Here is a 15,520-nt window from a genome sequence, read left to right as displayed (position 1 = left end):
ATCCCAGCATGCACCGGGACACAAGCCTGGTGGCGAAAGCAAAGTAGTGCGGATGGCTTTTCCGTCTTCGCTCAGCTCTAGTCCTTAGAGAAGCCGCAGGGTTCCGTCCTGGGCCCGGTTCTGTTCAATATCTTTATTAACGACTTAGACGAAGGGTTAGAAGGCACAATCATCAAGTTTGCAGATGACACCAAACTGGAAGGGATAGCCAACACTCCAGAAGAAAGGAGCAGAATTCAAAACGATCTTGACAGACTAGAGAGATGGGCCGAAACTAACAAAATGAAGCTCAACAGGGACAAATGCAAGATACTTCACTTCGGCAGAAAAAATGGAATGCAAAGATACAGAATGGGGGACGCCTGGTTCGACAGCAGTACAGTAGAGTCTCACTTATCCAACATAAACGAGCTGGCAGAACGTTGGATAAGTGAATATGTTGGATAATAAGGAGAGATAAGGAAAAGCCTATTAAACATCAAATTAGGTTATACTTTTACAAATTAAGCACCAAAACATCATGTTATACAACAAATTTGACAGAAAAAGTAGTTCAATAAACAGTAATGCTATGTAGTAATTACTGTATTTATGAATTTAGCACCAAAATATCACGATGCATTTAAAACATTGACTACAAAATGCGTTGGGTAATCCAGAACGTTGGATAAGCGAGTGTTGGATAAGTGCGACTCTACTGTACTTGTGAAAAAGATCTTGGAGTCCTCATGGACAACAAGTTAAATATGAGCCTACAATGTGATGCGGCTGCTAAAAAAGCCAATGGGATTCTGGCCTGCATCAATAGGGGTATAGCGTCTAGATCCAGGGAAGTTATGCTCCCCCTCTATTCTGCCTTGGTCAGACCACACCTGGAATACTGTGTCCAATTTTGGGCACCACAGTTGAAGGGAGATGTTGACAAGCTGGAAAGCGTCCAGAGGAGGGCGACTAAAATGATTAAGGGTCTGGAGAACAAGCCCTATGAGGAGCGGCTTAAAGAGCTGGGCATGTTTAGCCTGCAGAAGAGAAGGCTGAGAGGAGACATGATAGCCATGTACAAATACGTGAAGGGAAGTCATAGGGAAGAGGGAGCAAGCTTGTTTTCTGCTGCCCTGCAGACTAGGACACGGAACAATGGCTTCAAACTACAGGAAAGGAGATTCCACCTGAACATCAGGAAGAACTTCCTCACTGTGAGAGCTGTTCGACAGTGGAACTCTCTCCCCGGGGCCGTGGTGGAGGCTCCTTCCTTGGAGGCTTTTAAGCAGAGGCTGGATGGCCATCTGTCGGGGGTGCTTTGAATGCGATTTCCTGCTTCTTAGCAGGGGGTTGGACTAGATGGCCCATGTGGTCTCTTCCAACTCTACTATTCTATGATTCTATGAAGCCAAGACTATGAATCCCAGCATGCTTCGGGTCGTGCAGTGTGTGAGGCACAAAAGGGAATCGAAGTTGGAAAGGAAGGGGGAGGAGCCCGAGGGGCTCGGCCATCGGTGTTTGATTGGCCCCCTGGTCGGCCTGTGGATGTGGCTAAGGCAGATCGCTGAGCCCCTCAGAGGGTAGTGCTTGGGGGAGGGGGTCCTCTCAGGAGGAGCTCCCCTTCAGTCCTGTGGGACTTGAATTCTAGCCGGAAACTGCAAGTCGCATCTGGTATGAGAAAATTGGCTGTGTGCAAGGACGTTACCCAAGGGACGCCCAGATGTTTGGTGTTTTACTATCCTGTGGGAGGCTTCTCTCGTGTCCCTGCATGGGAAGCTGGAGCTGACAGATGGGAGCTCATCCCGCTTCCCAGATTCGAACTTTCGGTCAGCAGTCCTGCCGACCCAAGGGTTTAACCCAGTGGTTCTCCACCTGTGGGTCCCCAGATGTTTTGGCCTTCAACTCCCAGAAATCCTAACGGCTAGCAAACTGGCTGGGATTTCTGGGAGTTGTAGGCCAAAACATCTGGGGGCCCACAGGTTGAGAACCACTGGTTTAACTCGTTGTGCCACTAGGGGCTCCATTCTATCCGGTAAGCTCGCCTAATAATTGCCAGAGTGAAAAAGCAGGCTTATTTATTTATTTGGGAAATGTCTATATTGCCTTTCTCCGAAGACTCAAGATGGTTGTTTACAACAGCAGTTAAACATAAATATATATGAGTCCCGGTGGCTTAGGTACTCATATGCAAATGTGAGTAGACCAGTAGGTACCGCTTTGGTGGAAAGGGAATGGTGCTCCATGCAGTCATGCTGGCCACATGACCTTGGAGGTGTCTACGGACAACGCTGGCTCTTCAGCTTAGAAATGGAGATGAGCACCAACCCCCGGAGTCAGACACGACTGTACTTAATGTCAGGGGAAAGCCTTTACGTTTTCCTAAACCATTAAAAAGGGCAGAAAAATCCCTCTCAGTCCCAGTCAGATGTAAAATTATCATTGAATAAATAAAACCATTTAAAATTCCCAAGGAGATAACATAGGATTAAAATGCATCTGTTACTCCTCTGATTACAGGTGGACAATTAAATAAACAAATTACCCATAGACAATCTGCATACATTTAAATAATAATATGTACTTTCCTTTTCTAGCAGGGCTGGCGCCCAAATTATATGAGAAAGACATTGTAATAGATCAAGATTTCCTTATTAATTATTACCATTCATCAGAGTGCAGACTGAAGCCAAAAATCAGATGAAGATTAGGATGTGAAAGGACAGCTGTGATGAGATCTGGAAGTGTCAAGATATAAATGAATACTAAAATTAGGATTGTCCCCACCATCATATCCCCCATTTCCACACATGGTTGTGAAAGCTGGACAGCAAAGGAAAATGATCAGAAGGAAATAATCTCACCTGAAATGTGCTGGAGGAGAGTTCTGTGAGAACAGCTGGATTGCTTCCAAGACAAATGAGTCCTAGAGGAAATCAGGATCAGACTTTCCCTAGAAGCAAGGTAATTAAACTGAAACTGTTGTACATTGTGTGTATCTTCAGAAGGAACTAGAAAAGACAATGCTTGGGATGGTGGAAGGTAGGGGGGAAGAAGCAACTGTATCACAGGTGGAGGGACGCTTTCAAGGCTGCCCTGAGTCTGCAAGACCTGTTGATAGTGGCTTGGAGGCTGCTTGGAGAAACTGGCTCAAAGTGAATGAAAATGGGGGAGTTTTATAACTGGGGTGGTCAAATTAGGACCCTGTGGTACTTCTGCTCCTGTCTGACCTAGCCAGCATAGTCAGTGGTGAAGGATGGTAAAAGATGTCAGGCAGCACTAGTTTGTTTAGTTCAATTATGTGGGCTTTAGGCTGGTGAGAAAACAGAGTATTAGAAATGTTGTGATATAGTAAAATAATAATGATTACATATACATAGAATTACAGATTTGGAAGAGATTCCAAGGGCCATCCAGCCCAACCCCCTGCCATGTAGGAAAACACAAAGCACTCATGACAGATGGCCATCTAGCCTCGCTTTAAAACCTCCACTACACTACACACCCACTCCACTACACACCCAAGCAACAGCTTAGTCCACTGTTAGACAGGTCTTATCATTGAGAAATTCTTCCTAATGTTTAGAAGGCATCTCTTTTCCTGAAATTGCAATCCATTTCTCCATTGTGTCCTGGTCTCCAGAGCAGCAGAAAACAAATTTACCCTCTCGTCTATGTGACAGCCTTTCAAATATTTAAACATGGTTAATGTCTCTTTAAGTTAAACATACCCAGTTTCTCATAGAGCACAGTTTCCAAACCTTTTGATCATTTTGGTTGCCCTCCTCTGGACAGTTTCAACTTGTCAATATCCTTCTTAAATTATGGTGACCAGAACTGGACACAGGATTCCAGGTGAGGTCTGACCAAAGCAGAATAGAGCAGCCACTCAGCCTAGTCTTCATATAAAAAGCGTATTTAAAAATTACCCACAAGCAAATAAGATGGCAACTCTTTACCATGTTAGGGAGCCCTGAGACTCTTCACTCCTGTCCAGTAGCAAGGAAGGCTAAATAATAGAACTCCTTTTGCCTCTCCAGACTACAGCCATAAGGATCCAATAAAATGGAGCTAGGACAGTTAAGTAAAATCATAGCACTGTAATTTTGTAGTGTGAATGAGCCCCAGATTTTGGTTATGTGTATATGTATGGTCTAAGGAGGCTGGGTGAAAACGGGCAAGTTGTAGTGGATAATTAGGAGAAGGAGGAAAGGTAAAGTAAAGGAGTAAAGATTATCTCCTGCTTGCAAATCAGTGTAAAGATGAAAGCAGGGGCCGTGAAGTCAGTGATTGCTTTATGTAATGTAGTTCTGCCATATGCGTATTTGATAAATATTATCTGACTGAGCCCATATACAGTTGCAGATATAGTTATGCAACCATTTCTTATAGTGGTCAATGCACATAGCAGACAACCCAGTCTAATTAGAATGTTCAAAGGAAAAATAGTTTATTGTATATTCTGATAATAAATATATATATATATATATATTTAAAAGACAAAGGCCAGACACACATTGCAGGGTGTATTTTAATGTGCTACCACTTATGCAGAACCCCCACTTCCACAGCAGCACTTACATCATCATCAGCCAAATAAAATTGTTGTACATTGTAAAAAAGCGCTCAGACATAGAGCAACTTTCATCTGTGCAAATATGCCTTCCACTGAATTAATTATTCATTGTTGACATAGTAGCTGTTGAAGCATTTATCTTATCATAAAAATGTATTACACTTAATATATCTATTTATTGAATTTATACTCTGCCTTTTTCCAGGGATTCGGTTAATACGCAAGATAGACAACGAAAATGTATAAGATGGGGCAGAGAGAGGTGAAGCTAAATTTGTGAATGTGTTCGTTAAGAAGAAATTGAAAATTCTGATTCTGACTTTCTCTTGGAGATTACAAGGGTATGTGCATGCAAAATGTGACTTTTGCTTTTTACTTTTTTCAGTCGAAGCCTGACCAATAACTGTTTTAGCAAAAACAATTCATGACTTTGTTCTGCAGCTCCTGCAAACACATAGTGGAACATGTGATGTCAAAAGTAATCAACTCATCTTTAACGACAAACAGGCTAATTGTGGCATAAACTTTTGTGGAGTCACTCATCCACAAGAGCAAAGCTTATGCCACAGTAAATCTGCCACAAGACACTTTTTTTTGCTGAAACAATGGCACCCTGTGAAAAGCTAAAGCACAAATTGGATAATGGATAATTCTTTGCTGATTTGAAATCCTTTCCTCAAATACTGTATTAACTGGAATATTGCAGATTAGAAACTAGTGGAGCCCATGCTTATATCTTGCCTGTGTTAAGAGTTCTTCAATTGAGAGTTATTATCTTTTTACACAAGAAAAAGAAATAGTTATGTCAAATTTGTTTTGTATTTACAGAAAGTAATGTTGCTGTTGTGTGAGTTGTGTGTTCTGGGGTAATATATAGTCCTCTCTGAATGTTCAAATCACTTTGCACATCTGTAAGCAACACAAACCCGAGAAGAGGGAGGTGGATAGTGACAAGAGTGTAGTGGATCATCACAGGCCTTCTGTGTCCTTTAATTCAGCATATTCTTCTTTCATTCAGCAAATAACCACCAAGGACACAATTATATTTTGAAGAACAAAGCTTGAAGAATGATCCTAGGGGATGTTGTAGGGTATTAGATTATTTTAATAGTTTTAAAGTGTTTTGAGTGATTTTAATTGATTTGTATGTTTAATCCTATTTTGATATTTGTATGTTGTGGATTTTAAATGGCATTGTTTTTTGATGTTGTAAACTAGTTTGCATCACAATTGAGAGGTAAAAGCAGTACACACACACACAGTTAGTAAAGGTAAAGGTTTTCCTCTGACGTTTAGTCCAGTCGTGACCGACACTGGGGGTTGGTGCTCATCTCCATTTCTAAGCCGAAGAGCTGGTGTTGTCCAAAGACACCTCCAAGGTCATGTGGTTGGCATGACTGCATGGAGCGCCGTTACCTTCCCGCCGGAGCGGTACCTATTGATCTACTCATATTGGCATGTTTTCGAACTGCTAGGTTGGCAGGAGCTGGGGCTAACAGCGGGTGCTCATTCCGCTCCCAGGATTTGAACCTGGCACCTTTTGGTCCACAAGTTCAGCAGCTCAGTGCTTTAACACACTTTACCACCAGGGGTCCCACACACACTGTTATGTATCTGCTATTCCTTTGCTGTGTTCAAATAGTGTTCTGCAGTTTAAATTGTTCTCTTTCAGAATTTCTTCCCTGCCCTCAGTTGTTTAGTCATTATGGCACAATTATAATTTAATGTGCTATATCATAAAACATATAAGAGCCAGGAGAGGCACTTAACAAGTGAAATCAAATAAAAGAAATCATGAAGCTAGTTTTAGATGCTTGCTAGTTGCATTTATAATTATTGAGTCATATCAGCATTTCCTTACTTCACATTTAACACCTTGGCCTTACCGCAGATAGCAGTATGGTGGGGAATCTTCACATATTGCAGTTGCTGAATGACTTTTGCCATGATTTGCCATTGTTGGCCAGACAGACAAGGATTGCTAGTTCTCCAATATGAGTCCAAGGCAAACCTTTGTATATAGTTTCTGTTGAATGCTTGCTGATGTAGTTAGTCCTTTTCTGCTTTCATGAGGAAGCTTGTGTTCACTAAGTGAACTATCTTAGTTTAATTGTATGCTTTATGCAGCCCTATCTTTTAGAGTTCAGCCCCATATCTATTTTATAATGTATATTTATTTGTGTGAATGAAGAGTATAGCCATCCAGATGAGTCAACTTGCAGAATTTATAAGGGATGCAGAAGTATACCCCCTCACCAAGACTCACCCAGTCCTTCAGGCAAACCAGAAGAGGGAACTGAATTCTCTTTCTCCATTTCTAGGATTTGTGTCTGTTCTTTTTTGGACTGGGTGATTTTGTTTTATACCTATTTGAACTCATGAAAATCTCGCCATTGGCAGAGTGGATTATTGGGTTGCTAAATCTTAAGTAAAAACATATAATTCCTCTGATCCAGTAGACAGAGAACCATTCTATGATCACAAGGAATTCTCATTTACCATTTTTTCTTATATTCCAGTGGCAGAAAACCTATTTGCAATGGAACACAACACTGATGAATCAGCTTCTTCTGTCCATGTTTAACAATAACATTATGATAAAAGTGTGCCAAGTTTTGGTGAGTAAAGTCAGCCTGGTCTTTCCTAAACCAGCTAGTTGCAAAATGGAAAATAGATGCTCTACTTCTGCCCTTTCTTTGAAGATGTGGGAATGTTACAAATTACTCATGTACATGTTTATTGCCAGCCATCTGCAAACAACAAATGGTGTAAGTGCATATCTACTAGTTTCCAGTATGTGTGAAAGTACTTTTATGTGGTTGAAGAGGAATATCAAAGGAATGAACTTCTAAGTTATTCTGAAGCTCTGGCAGCTATTTAAGTGTTTTAAATTGCAGATCAGAAAGGCCAGGCTGGGGCCAAAAGATTGATATTTTTTATCACCGTGGCAGGAAGTGAAACCTGATACTCTTTAGAACTAGGATTTCCTGATAATCAGGAACTGAAAAGAGAAAAAACTTGGAACCCATAGCTCTTGTAGTCTGTCGACTTTCTTCCTTTTTTCTGACCCTTTTTCCTTTATATAGCACCCCCAGAGCCCTATAGCTCTTTAATGAGGAGAAGAATGGAAATGGTTTTAGATGGGAATATCTTCTACAGTAGAGTCTCACTTATCCAACATAAACGGGTAAGCAGAACGTTGGATAAGTGAAAATGTTGGATAATGAGGGATTAAGGAAAAGCCTATTAAATGTCAAATTACATTATGATTTTACAAATTAAGCACCAACACATCATGTTTGACAACAAATCAACAGAAAAAGCAGTTCAATACACGGCAATGTTATGTAATAATTACTGTATTTACAAATCCAAAACACCGCAATGTATTGAAAATATTGACTACAAAAACATTGACTACTAAAAGGCCAATTGGATAATACAGAATGTTGGATAAGCGAAGGTTGGATAAGTGAGAGACTACTGTACTTCATCTTCTACTTCATCCTCTGGGTAAAGAATCTGCCCAACCAATAGATGGACTGGAGACCAGCTTTCTATGTGATAGCACTTGTAGGTGCCATAGAGTGGGGCAATAAGCTCTCTGTGTGAGTTCATTATCCAGCACAAATTGAACATTCTAATTCAGATCAAACATAGGACTAAGAGTAAGTTAAAAACAGGCCAGTTCATTATGAGAATGGGCCACAGCCTGATAAAAACCAAAACTTTTCTTGGGCTCTGAGGCTCCATTTCTTCTATTTTTCACTCATCAGGATAGAATGTGGGAAATGAGGAGACATAAACCTCAGAACACTCAAAGAAATGTGGTGCATCTGCCTATTTTCATTTTGTGAACCAGTAAAAGAACCACTGCATTTGAAGTGAAAATATGAACATTATTTAATAACTGATCCTCTGTAATAAACAATTTGAAAATATTTTACAAGGAATCACACACACAATATTTTACAAAGATTTTAGTCTTTTTTAAATTTTCCAACTCTTCTGTACAAAAAAAGAAATTAAAATAATAATAAAAAAGTTTGAATTATCAGAAAGAAAAAAATTCAAATGAGGAATGATAGGAATAAGGTCCTAGCAGCTGTAAGAACAGCTTCTCAATGTTTTGCTTTTTGTTTTTTAACTTAAAATATAATATATATATATTTATAGTTATGTATATTTCTTTTTTAATTTTTTTTCTCAAATGAGCAGCACCTGACTAGACTACAGATTTACACACACTCCTGGTAACACAGAGCCAGCCATCTGGGCAAAGCACGTTTTCCCATAGACATAACCAAACACACACTGAAAAAGCTACAAGCAAAATGACCTTTAACCTTGTCGTTATTAATGAATTGTCTCCCTGCTCCCTGGGCTCCGGAGTCACACTTCCAGGTCCGTATCAGGCTTATGGACTTACCCTTTCCCATCGTCCTACCAAAACACATTGTTTTTGCTTAAATGGGTTTTTTAATTGATTAGGCCTGTTGGGAGGTTTGAATTACACCTATGTCTTACAACTGTTTTCCATATTTTGAGAACAAACTGGCAGACAGGAAAGGCCTAAGAAGCCATCAGGTATTTTTTTCCTGAGGCTTATTAGAATGGGGTTGTCCTTAACTTGGAATGACTCCCTTAAATTTTACTGGCTCCTTTCAGCCACAAACTTCCCACATTGATCAAGTCTTTTCTTCCCTAGAGATCCGTTTTCTTCACAGTTTTAACTCTCTTGAGTGCATTTACTATTCTCAAAAATTCTGGAAACCAGTGTGATGTTCAAATTTCTCATTACCATGTCTTATCTAACTTAGAATATCCATGTAGTTCAGGTTAGTACTCTTTCAATCTTTCCTGGTTTGGGTTCTCTTGCTTTCTCTTCTTTCATTGTTTTAAGATCTTGGAAAAATATTTCCATTCCTTTACTACCATAGACTCAGTAATGATGATCTACGAGGCTACAATTTCTACTAGTTCTGTACTCTCTAGAGACAAAGAAAGAAAGCAGTGCTGTCACCTTCCCCATCTCTCCTCCTTAATACTGTCTCCATCTGCCTGTAGTGGATTTATCTGGAAGAAAGACTGGAGGTATGTAATTATAAACCAGGTGCGGTTTTGACTGTTGATATGACCAGTCTCAAGGATACCTTAGAGAGAACTCAAACTTTGCAAGGAATGGGTTTACCAGCCCTCATTTACATTTTTGATCAGCAGTTTGGAAACAGCCGGTGGTTACCTATATCAGCCATTTACACTTATTTATACATTCACATGAAAGATCTCAGCAGGGGAATAACCAAGGTACTGCTTTCCATCTTCAGATCTGCACATACAGCATTGCCATCAGCTCATGCACAAACACTTACCCTCCAACAAAAATCAAATAAAAACAGTTTTTTTTTTAAAAAAAAAACCACCCACTTCAGTTAAAAACAAGACATTGTTGTCTCATATTAGGAATAGCTCACGATCCAAATCTTGCCCTCTTTGGCTCTGAAACTCAGAAAAACAAGGCCTTTGTTTCTTCCTTGTAATTATTGTGAAAAACAAACACGAGGAAGGAGTATTGTTGAACTAAAGGAGTGTGTTAATGGCAAAGGGAAACCTTCCACCTCAATCCCTTTTGGCCTTAGTCTTTATCAGCCTTTATCAGGGGTATCGAAACATGACTTTCACAAATATCACAGCTGAAAGGAGTTGAAATCAGTATGGCATCTGTAACCTCTGATAGTGACTGATTACTTGATTCAGAATGGCAGAGGTTGAATTCCCTTTGATGTCCAGGTGTGATCAGAATGATTGCTAAGAGAGGGGAATCTGCCACGATGCAACCTGTGATCTGCCTGATGTGGGGCTATCTGGAGATCTTCCATCTTGTCTCCAGTGTTCTCTGTCCGGGAGCCTTCACTCCCCAAGGAAAGGGAGACTGAACTCAGTGCCAGGAAAGTACAGAGCTGTCGTTGGGATATTTATGCTAGATGTAAATACATTTTACCAGGTAATTTATCTGTCCAATCTCTGGAGCTTTAATGGACTACAACTTCTGCTAAACAAATGTTACCATCATTTATGAAGAATTTAGTGATATCTGTAACCTACATGCAAAGCAAAAGTTCAAACATAACTAGTTGTCTTTTCAGAAAGACTGCAAGTTACTGGGAGGGAGGGAGGGAGTTTAGTTTGTATTGTGTAATGTTAAAAAACTGCTGGTCCATCCCCAATAGAAGTGATCTGAAGTGTTCCATCAGCTGTTCTCCCTAATCATTTTCAGTTTTGCCCTCCCAATGATAACCTTTGATGTGGAAAGCACAAGGTTGTATACCAATGTATATAATTTTAGTGCTCAATCCCTATGTAAGCACGATCCTAAGTATTTTGTTTAGATTTGTCATGAAATCCTCTGGGATGGGCACAGAGGAAACCAGTTCTACATGGTTGTAGCAGAAGCTTGGTTGGAACCAGTAATGCCAATTAGTCATCTCCCTCTTTAATTATTTTCAACATCTAAAATACTGATTCTGCTTTATTAAAAATAACCCTGTGGAATTGTACACTTAACTGGGTAGATGTCTATGAATCAGTTGATTTTTAAAACCAAATGTAGACATCCACTTTGAAACATGGGTGTGAAGCAAAGACAAATCTGCCCTAGTAAGTGGTATGTGTTTGCAGCAAAAATAAAATGGAAATTGATTGCTGCCAACACTGGATATTTAAAGAAATGTCTGCCAAGCATCTCACTTTTTTTGTTTAATCTTTCATGGTTGATCAGGATTTGGGGAAGTGGGGCTAACCCGCCTCACACTATTGGTGCTACATCTGAATGCCAAACGATTTCCTTATTAAAAATTTGTGATTATACTTCGTTGGGTGTGATCGACTTTGAAAGTAATATCTATTTCTTTCAAGGGACTGGGTTGGCTCTCAGTGACTGGAATGACCTGCCAGAAGAGATCTGACAGTTAAATGAGCTGTCAAATTTTAAGACACAATTAAAGACCTTTCTCTTCTGGCAGGCCTACCCAGTCAATTTTAAACTATGAATTTTAAATTTACATTCTATTAGTATCATGTTTTAATCTTTGTAGTATGTATTTTAATATATATTTTAATGGTATTGTGTTTTATCTGGTATCTCATCTCGAGCCATGAGATAACAAATAAAATTTATTATTATTAAAAGTGAAATACTAATAATTTGATTACAATGGCTATTTAATCTTAAATGATCATGTGATATAAAATACCACAACAACCAATCTCGTTTCTGATCAAGAACCAAGTACCTGTATTGCCAGTCTGTCAAGGTGCACAAGAAGATGGGAAAGGCCTTTATACAAAATAAGCTCTCTGTAGAGAAGACAAGTACTGTGGACCCTTTGCCTTCTCCTGGAAAGCCTGGGCTTTCTCCACTTCTCAATATCAGCTATTAAGAAGGTACACCTTATGGATATATGGTTGATCCAACGCACTAGCCAAATGAAGTCACAGAACAAGTGGCATAAAAGAGCCATGGTGTTAGCCAGACTGAAGTGGAATGAACTGGGGGAATTTCAGCCAAGCACACCACAGACAGTTGCTCACATCACAAAACAATCACACAATTTGGCACAGTTTGGCATTGACCAGTGAGGTACTGGAAGTGTCTCTACAACCAGTGTAACTGATCAGTACTGGGAATGTATTCTATAAATACCAGTACTGTATTCTATTGTTATGTCAGAGTTAGAGTTGTTTAGAACGTTCCACTTTACTCTTCTAAAAACCTGTACAAGACCAATGAAGCAATACAATTACTCTTAGCACCAGATGCACCATCTAGTGAAAGACTTGGGAGGCAAGACCCTTTTAGTCACCGATTTGAAACAAATGGCATTCAATTGGCAGTTACATCTCGGGCCATGTGGACAGAGAAGTTAAAATGGAGCTGCTTTTTGTGAGATTTAAGAAACCAGTTTTCCCCAGGTCTCAAGAACAAGGATCATTGGAAAGGAAGAAAATGCACTACAATATGTTCTCCAAAGGTCTTCTTCCAGCTCTCAACATTTTTTTTTGCACAAGACATGCACCACACTAGTATATTTAGTATAGTAGTGACCCGTTTTCACAATTCAAGCTGTACTAGACCAGGATCGCAGAAATTCTATTTCAGGTAACATCTCTGAAGATAGTCTACACTGCATACTTTGGTACGATTTTGAACCCACTGAACCTTTGCAAGATGGACCAAATGTGTTGATGCCCATTTGTCTTGCAATGAAACAGCTGTGGAGCAGAGTCCTTGTCACACACAAGTTGAGATGTCAGTGTAGAAGGATGCAGGTACACCTCATTCCTTCCTGAACGCTTTCACCAAACATTTGGTTTAGTACTGAAACACCCAGCCAGGATTACAGAAATTTCCCACAGAGACTATGGTTCATAGAATTAGTTCATGAAATTGGTTGCTCAGAAAAATACAGATTGATGCAACTGTGACATCTTTGCTTTCTGTATTTCTTGGTAATAAATGCAATTGAAAATCATAGCACACGCATGAACAGTTGTGTGTCAGGGATCAGTTCATTGGAAAAGGCTTTTGGTTGAGAAAATGAGCACATGAGGTCAAAATGAGGTGCACTATTGTGCACATTTCATGCTACTGTACGTTGTACCACATCATATTGTGCTGCAGCAAAAGACCATCAGTTACCGAAACAGCAATTAACTGCTTCCCATTGATGAAACTGTGTCAAACTACTAGCGTACATTGCTGCAGTTCTTCACATTGCTCCGACGTGAATTTTCAGTAGCAGCTCTCACATCATAGGAAAGAGAGAAGATTCTTCCAATTTTGCTGGCTACTCCCAAGCGCAGAGGCAATGCACTGGAAGATGTGGGACATTTAGCTGAAGAGATTTTAGAACTGTCTTGTGACTAAGCCTCTCAGTTCATATTAAATGAGAAAGGTATGTTTATTACTGTATGTGCACAAGCAGTAGGCACAAAGGCTGGCAATTTGCCCTAGGAAGGTCCTAAGCAGTGATGTATTTTAAAATTTGCAACACATTGTGCGGCTGCTGCCATCAGTAACAATTTCAACCATGGAAAGTGTGCCTACAGAGCCACTTAACATGTCCTGTTCTGTATCAGCTGAATGACAGCTGTCCTTTATTATAACACCTTCATACTTCCCTCCTAAAGTGCATTGACACTGAAGAGAATCAGCTGTCTGCAGGATATTTGCCTTTTTGAGGCTCAGCTGTGCTCTATTCACCTCTGTAATCCCTAGACTGGATAAATGGAGGGCACTATAAGCATACCGTCCAGTTTCTGTACAACATCGAGGAAGAAAACCTTTGGCTATCACCTTCCTTGTTTGGTTTGGCACAGTCTGCTGTTGCCAGTATGGTGTACAATATCTTTTACTAGAAATGAGACACTGTAAACTAGGAAGGAGGTCATTTTTGTTTAGCCAACTCCACCATTGGCCAACCTCAAAGGTAGGATACTGTAAAAAGTTCATAGTGTAGTCTTTCCAGTGATTTGGGAATGAGAATATATGGTCTTGTTTTCTTGACTGACTTCAAACATATCTGCATCCATTAAGGATTGGGACAGGCAAAATAAATGACGAGTCAGGGATTATTGAGTTTGGGCTATATTTGTTGCCCACTAGAGCGAGACTATCTTGCTGTTCATTTTGCCCAAGACAATGAGAGCTACTGTACCTGCCAACCATGAATGTGTTCCTAGAATGGTATGCCCACATATTTTTCCATCCCTGCTTGCTTTCCATCTCCTCTTAGTTTGGAGTTTAAATAAATAATACTGACCATAAAATTCAAGTCAAAACTTTTTTCTTTGTGTTTTTGTTGCTGACAATAAATATCATAATTTATCTGTCTAAAATGCTTGAAAATTAAATGTTTTAGAAAGATCTAGATTAAAAATTTCAGGCTAAAAATAATAATTGAAAAATTGATTTGAGATGGGATCTAACTGATGAGAGACTCAGCAATGAAGGCCTCAGAAAGCACAGAGTGTATTGAGTGGGATGGAAATGCTGCAGTGACATCCTAGGATTACTTTGAGTTTGAGAAGCCACTGGATTTGGCTGAAAAGTTAACTAGACTAAAGAATCAATTTGGCAAGAATATTTTTCTTTTCTATTATAATTTTTCATCGTTGTTGTTGCCAGCACTGTTTTCCATGTTTGGGATGGGAAGGTAAATTGTTTCAAACAGAATAGTAATCTGTCAGCATTGTTGAATGAATACTTTTTTTAACAACAAGAAAATCATGAGAACTCTCCTGATGGAACTGACAAAGGTCTCCCAGAATTCCACAGATTCAATGGGGGGTGGGGTGGGAAACGGTATGAGGCCACTGTTCTTGGTATTTGGCCAACACTTGATGGGTGAGAAGAGGCGCAATGAATAAAAGCCTAAGGATGTTCACGAGGTGGAGCGGGCCACGATGGGTCGTGCTTCCCCAAGTCTTGCCCAGAGCTCTTGTGTTTGCACAACCTGCTGTGCAAGGGCAAGGAGAGGATGGAGGAAAACGAGAAACAAACAATGAGCATAGCTTCTGGACTTCTGAGTGAAGAACGAGACGGTCCTCATGAGGGCGTGCCAAGGTGTGACCAGAGCTAATGAGAGTAGGCAGCTGCCCTCCTCTGGCAAGTCTGGAGGGGATGGAGATGGTGCATAAAACAAAAATGGATGGGCTAGACTAAATGGATGTTTCAAAGGCAAGATGCCGAGGGCAGTGGATGGCAACTGGCAGTCAAGTAGAGGAGGAGCAGCTGCAGAGATAACAAGACACTCAAGGACGGCCTGAAGGAGGCTCCTCTGCCACAGTCTGAGGTGTCTTCCTATGGAAACAAGAGAAAGACAAAGGGAGAGAGAGAGACCTGTGTGAGAGAGACTTTCTGTGCACATGGTCAGGGATTACTTATGGTGTCTCTTGTAGCTATTC

General features: G+C 40.2%; 1 protein-coding gene and 1 long non-coding RNA gene across 6 annotated transcripts in view; one reads left to right on the top strand and one right to left on the bottom strand.

Annotated features, from left to right (window-relative positions):
• The first annotated feature begins 27 nt into the window (after positions 1–27).
• Positions 28–15,520, top strand: part of LOC103277917 (uncharacterized) — a 48,070-nt gene continuing 32,577 nt past the window's right edge. For all 3 annotated transcript variants that reach the window (XR_010003842.1, XR_010003843.1, XR_505767.3), the window contains exons 1-3: positions 28–2,943; positions 4,761–4,896; positions 7,075–7,173. This is a non-coding gene — a long non-coding RNA (uncharacterized LOC103277917). The remainder of the gene's footprint in view (positions 2,944–4,760; positions 4,897–7,074; positions 7,174–15,520) is intronic.
• cacna2d2 (calcium voltage-gated channel auxiliary subunit alpha2delta 2) overlaps positions 8,441–15,520 on the bottom strand; it is an 839,819-nt gene continuing 832,739 nt past the window's right edge. For all 3 annotated transcript variants that reach the window (XM_008105051.3, XM_008105052.3, XM_062973861.1), the window contains one exon: positions 8,441–15,416. In XM_008105051.3, the coding sequence (XP_008103258.2) occupies positions 15,288–15,416 (129 nt within the window). In that variant the 3' untranslated portion in view covers positions 8,441–15,287. The remainder of the gene's footprint in view (positions 15,417–15,520) is intronic.

This window comes from Anolis carolinensis, chromosome 2, assembly GCF_035594765.1.
Source record: "Anolis carolinensis isolate JA03-04 chromosome 2, rAnoCar3.1.pri, whole genome shotgun sequence".
Lineage (NCBI taxonomy): Eukaryota > Metazoa > Chordata > Lepidosauria > Squamata > Dactyloidae > Anolis > Anolis carolinensis.
Note: the sequence above shows the minus strand (reverse complement) of the source record. Positions and strands in the feature narration are given on the sequence as shown.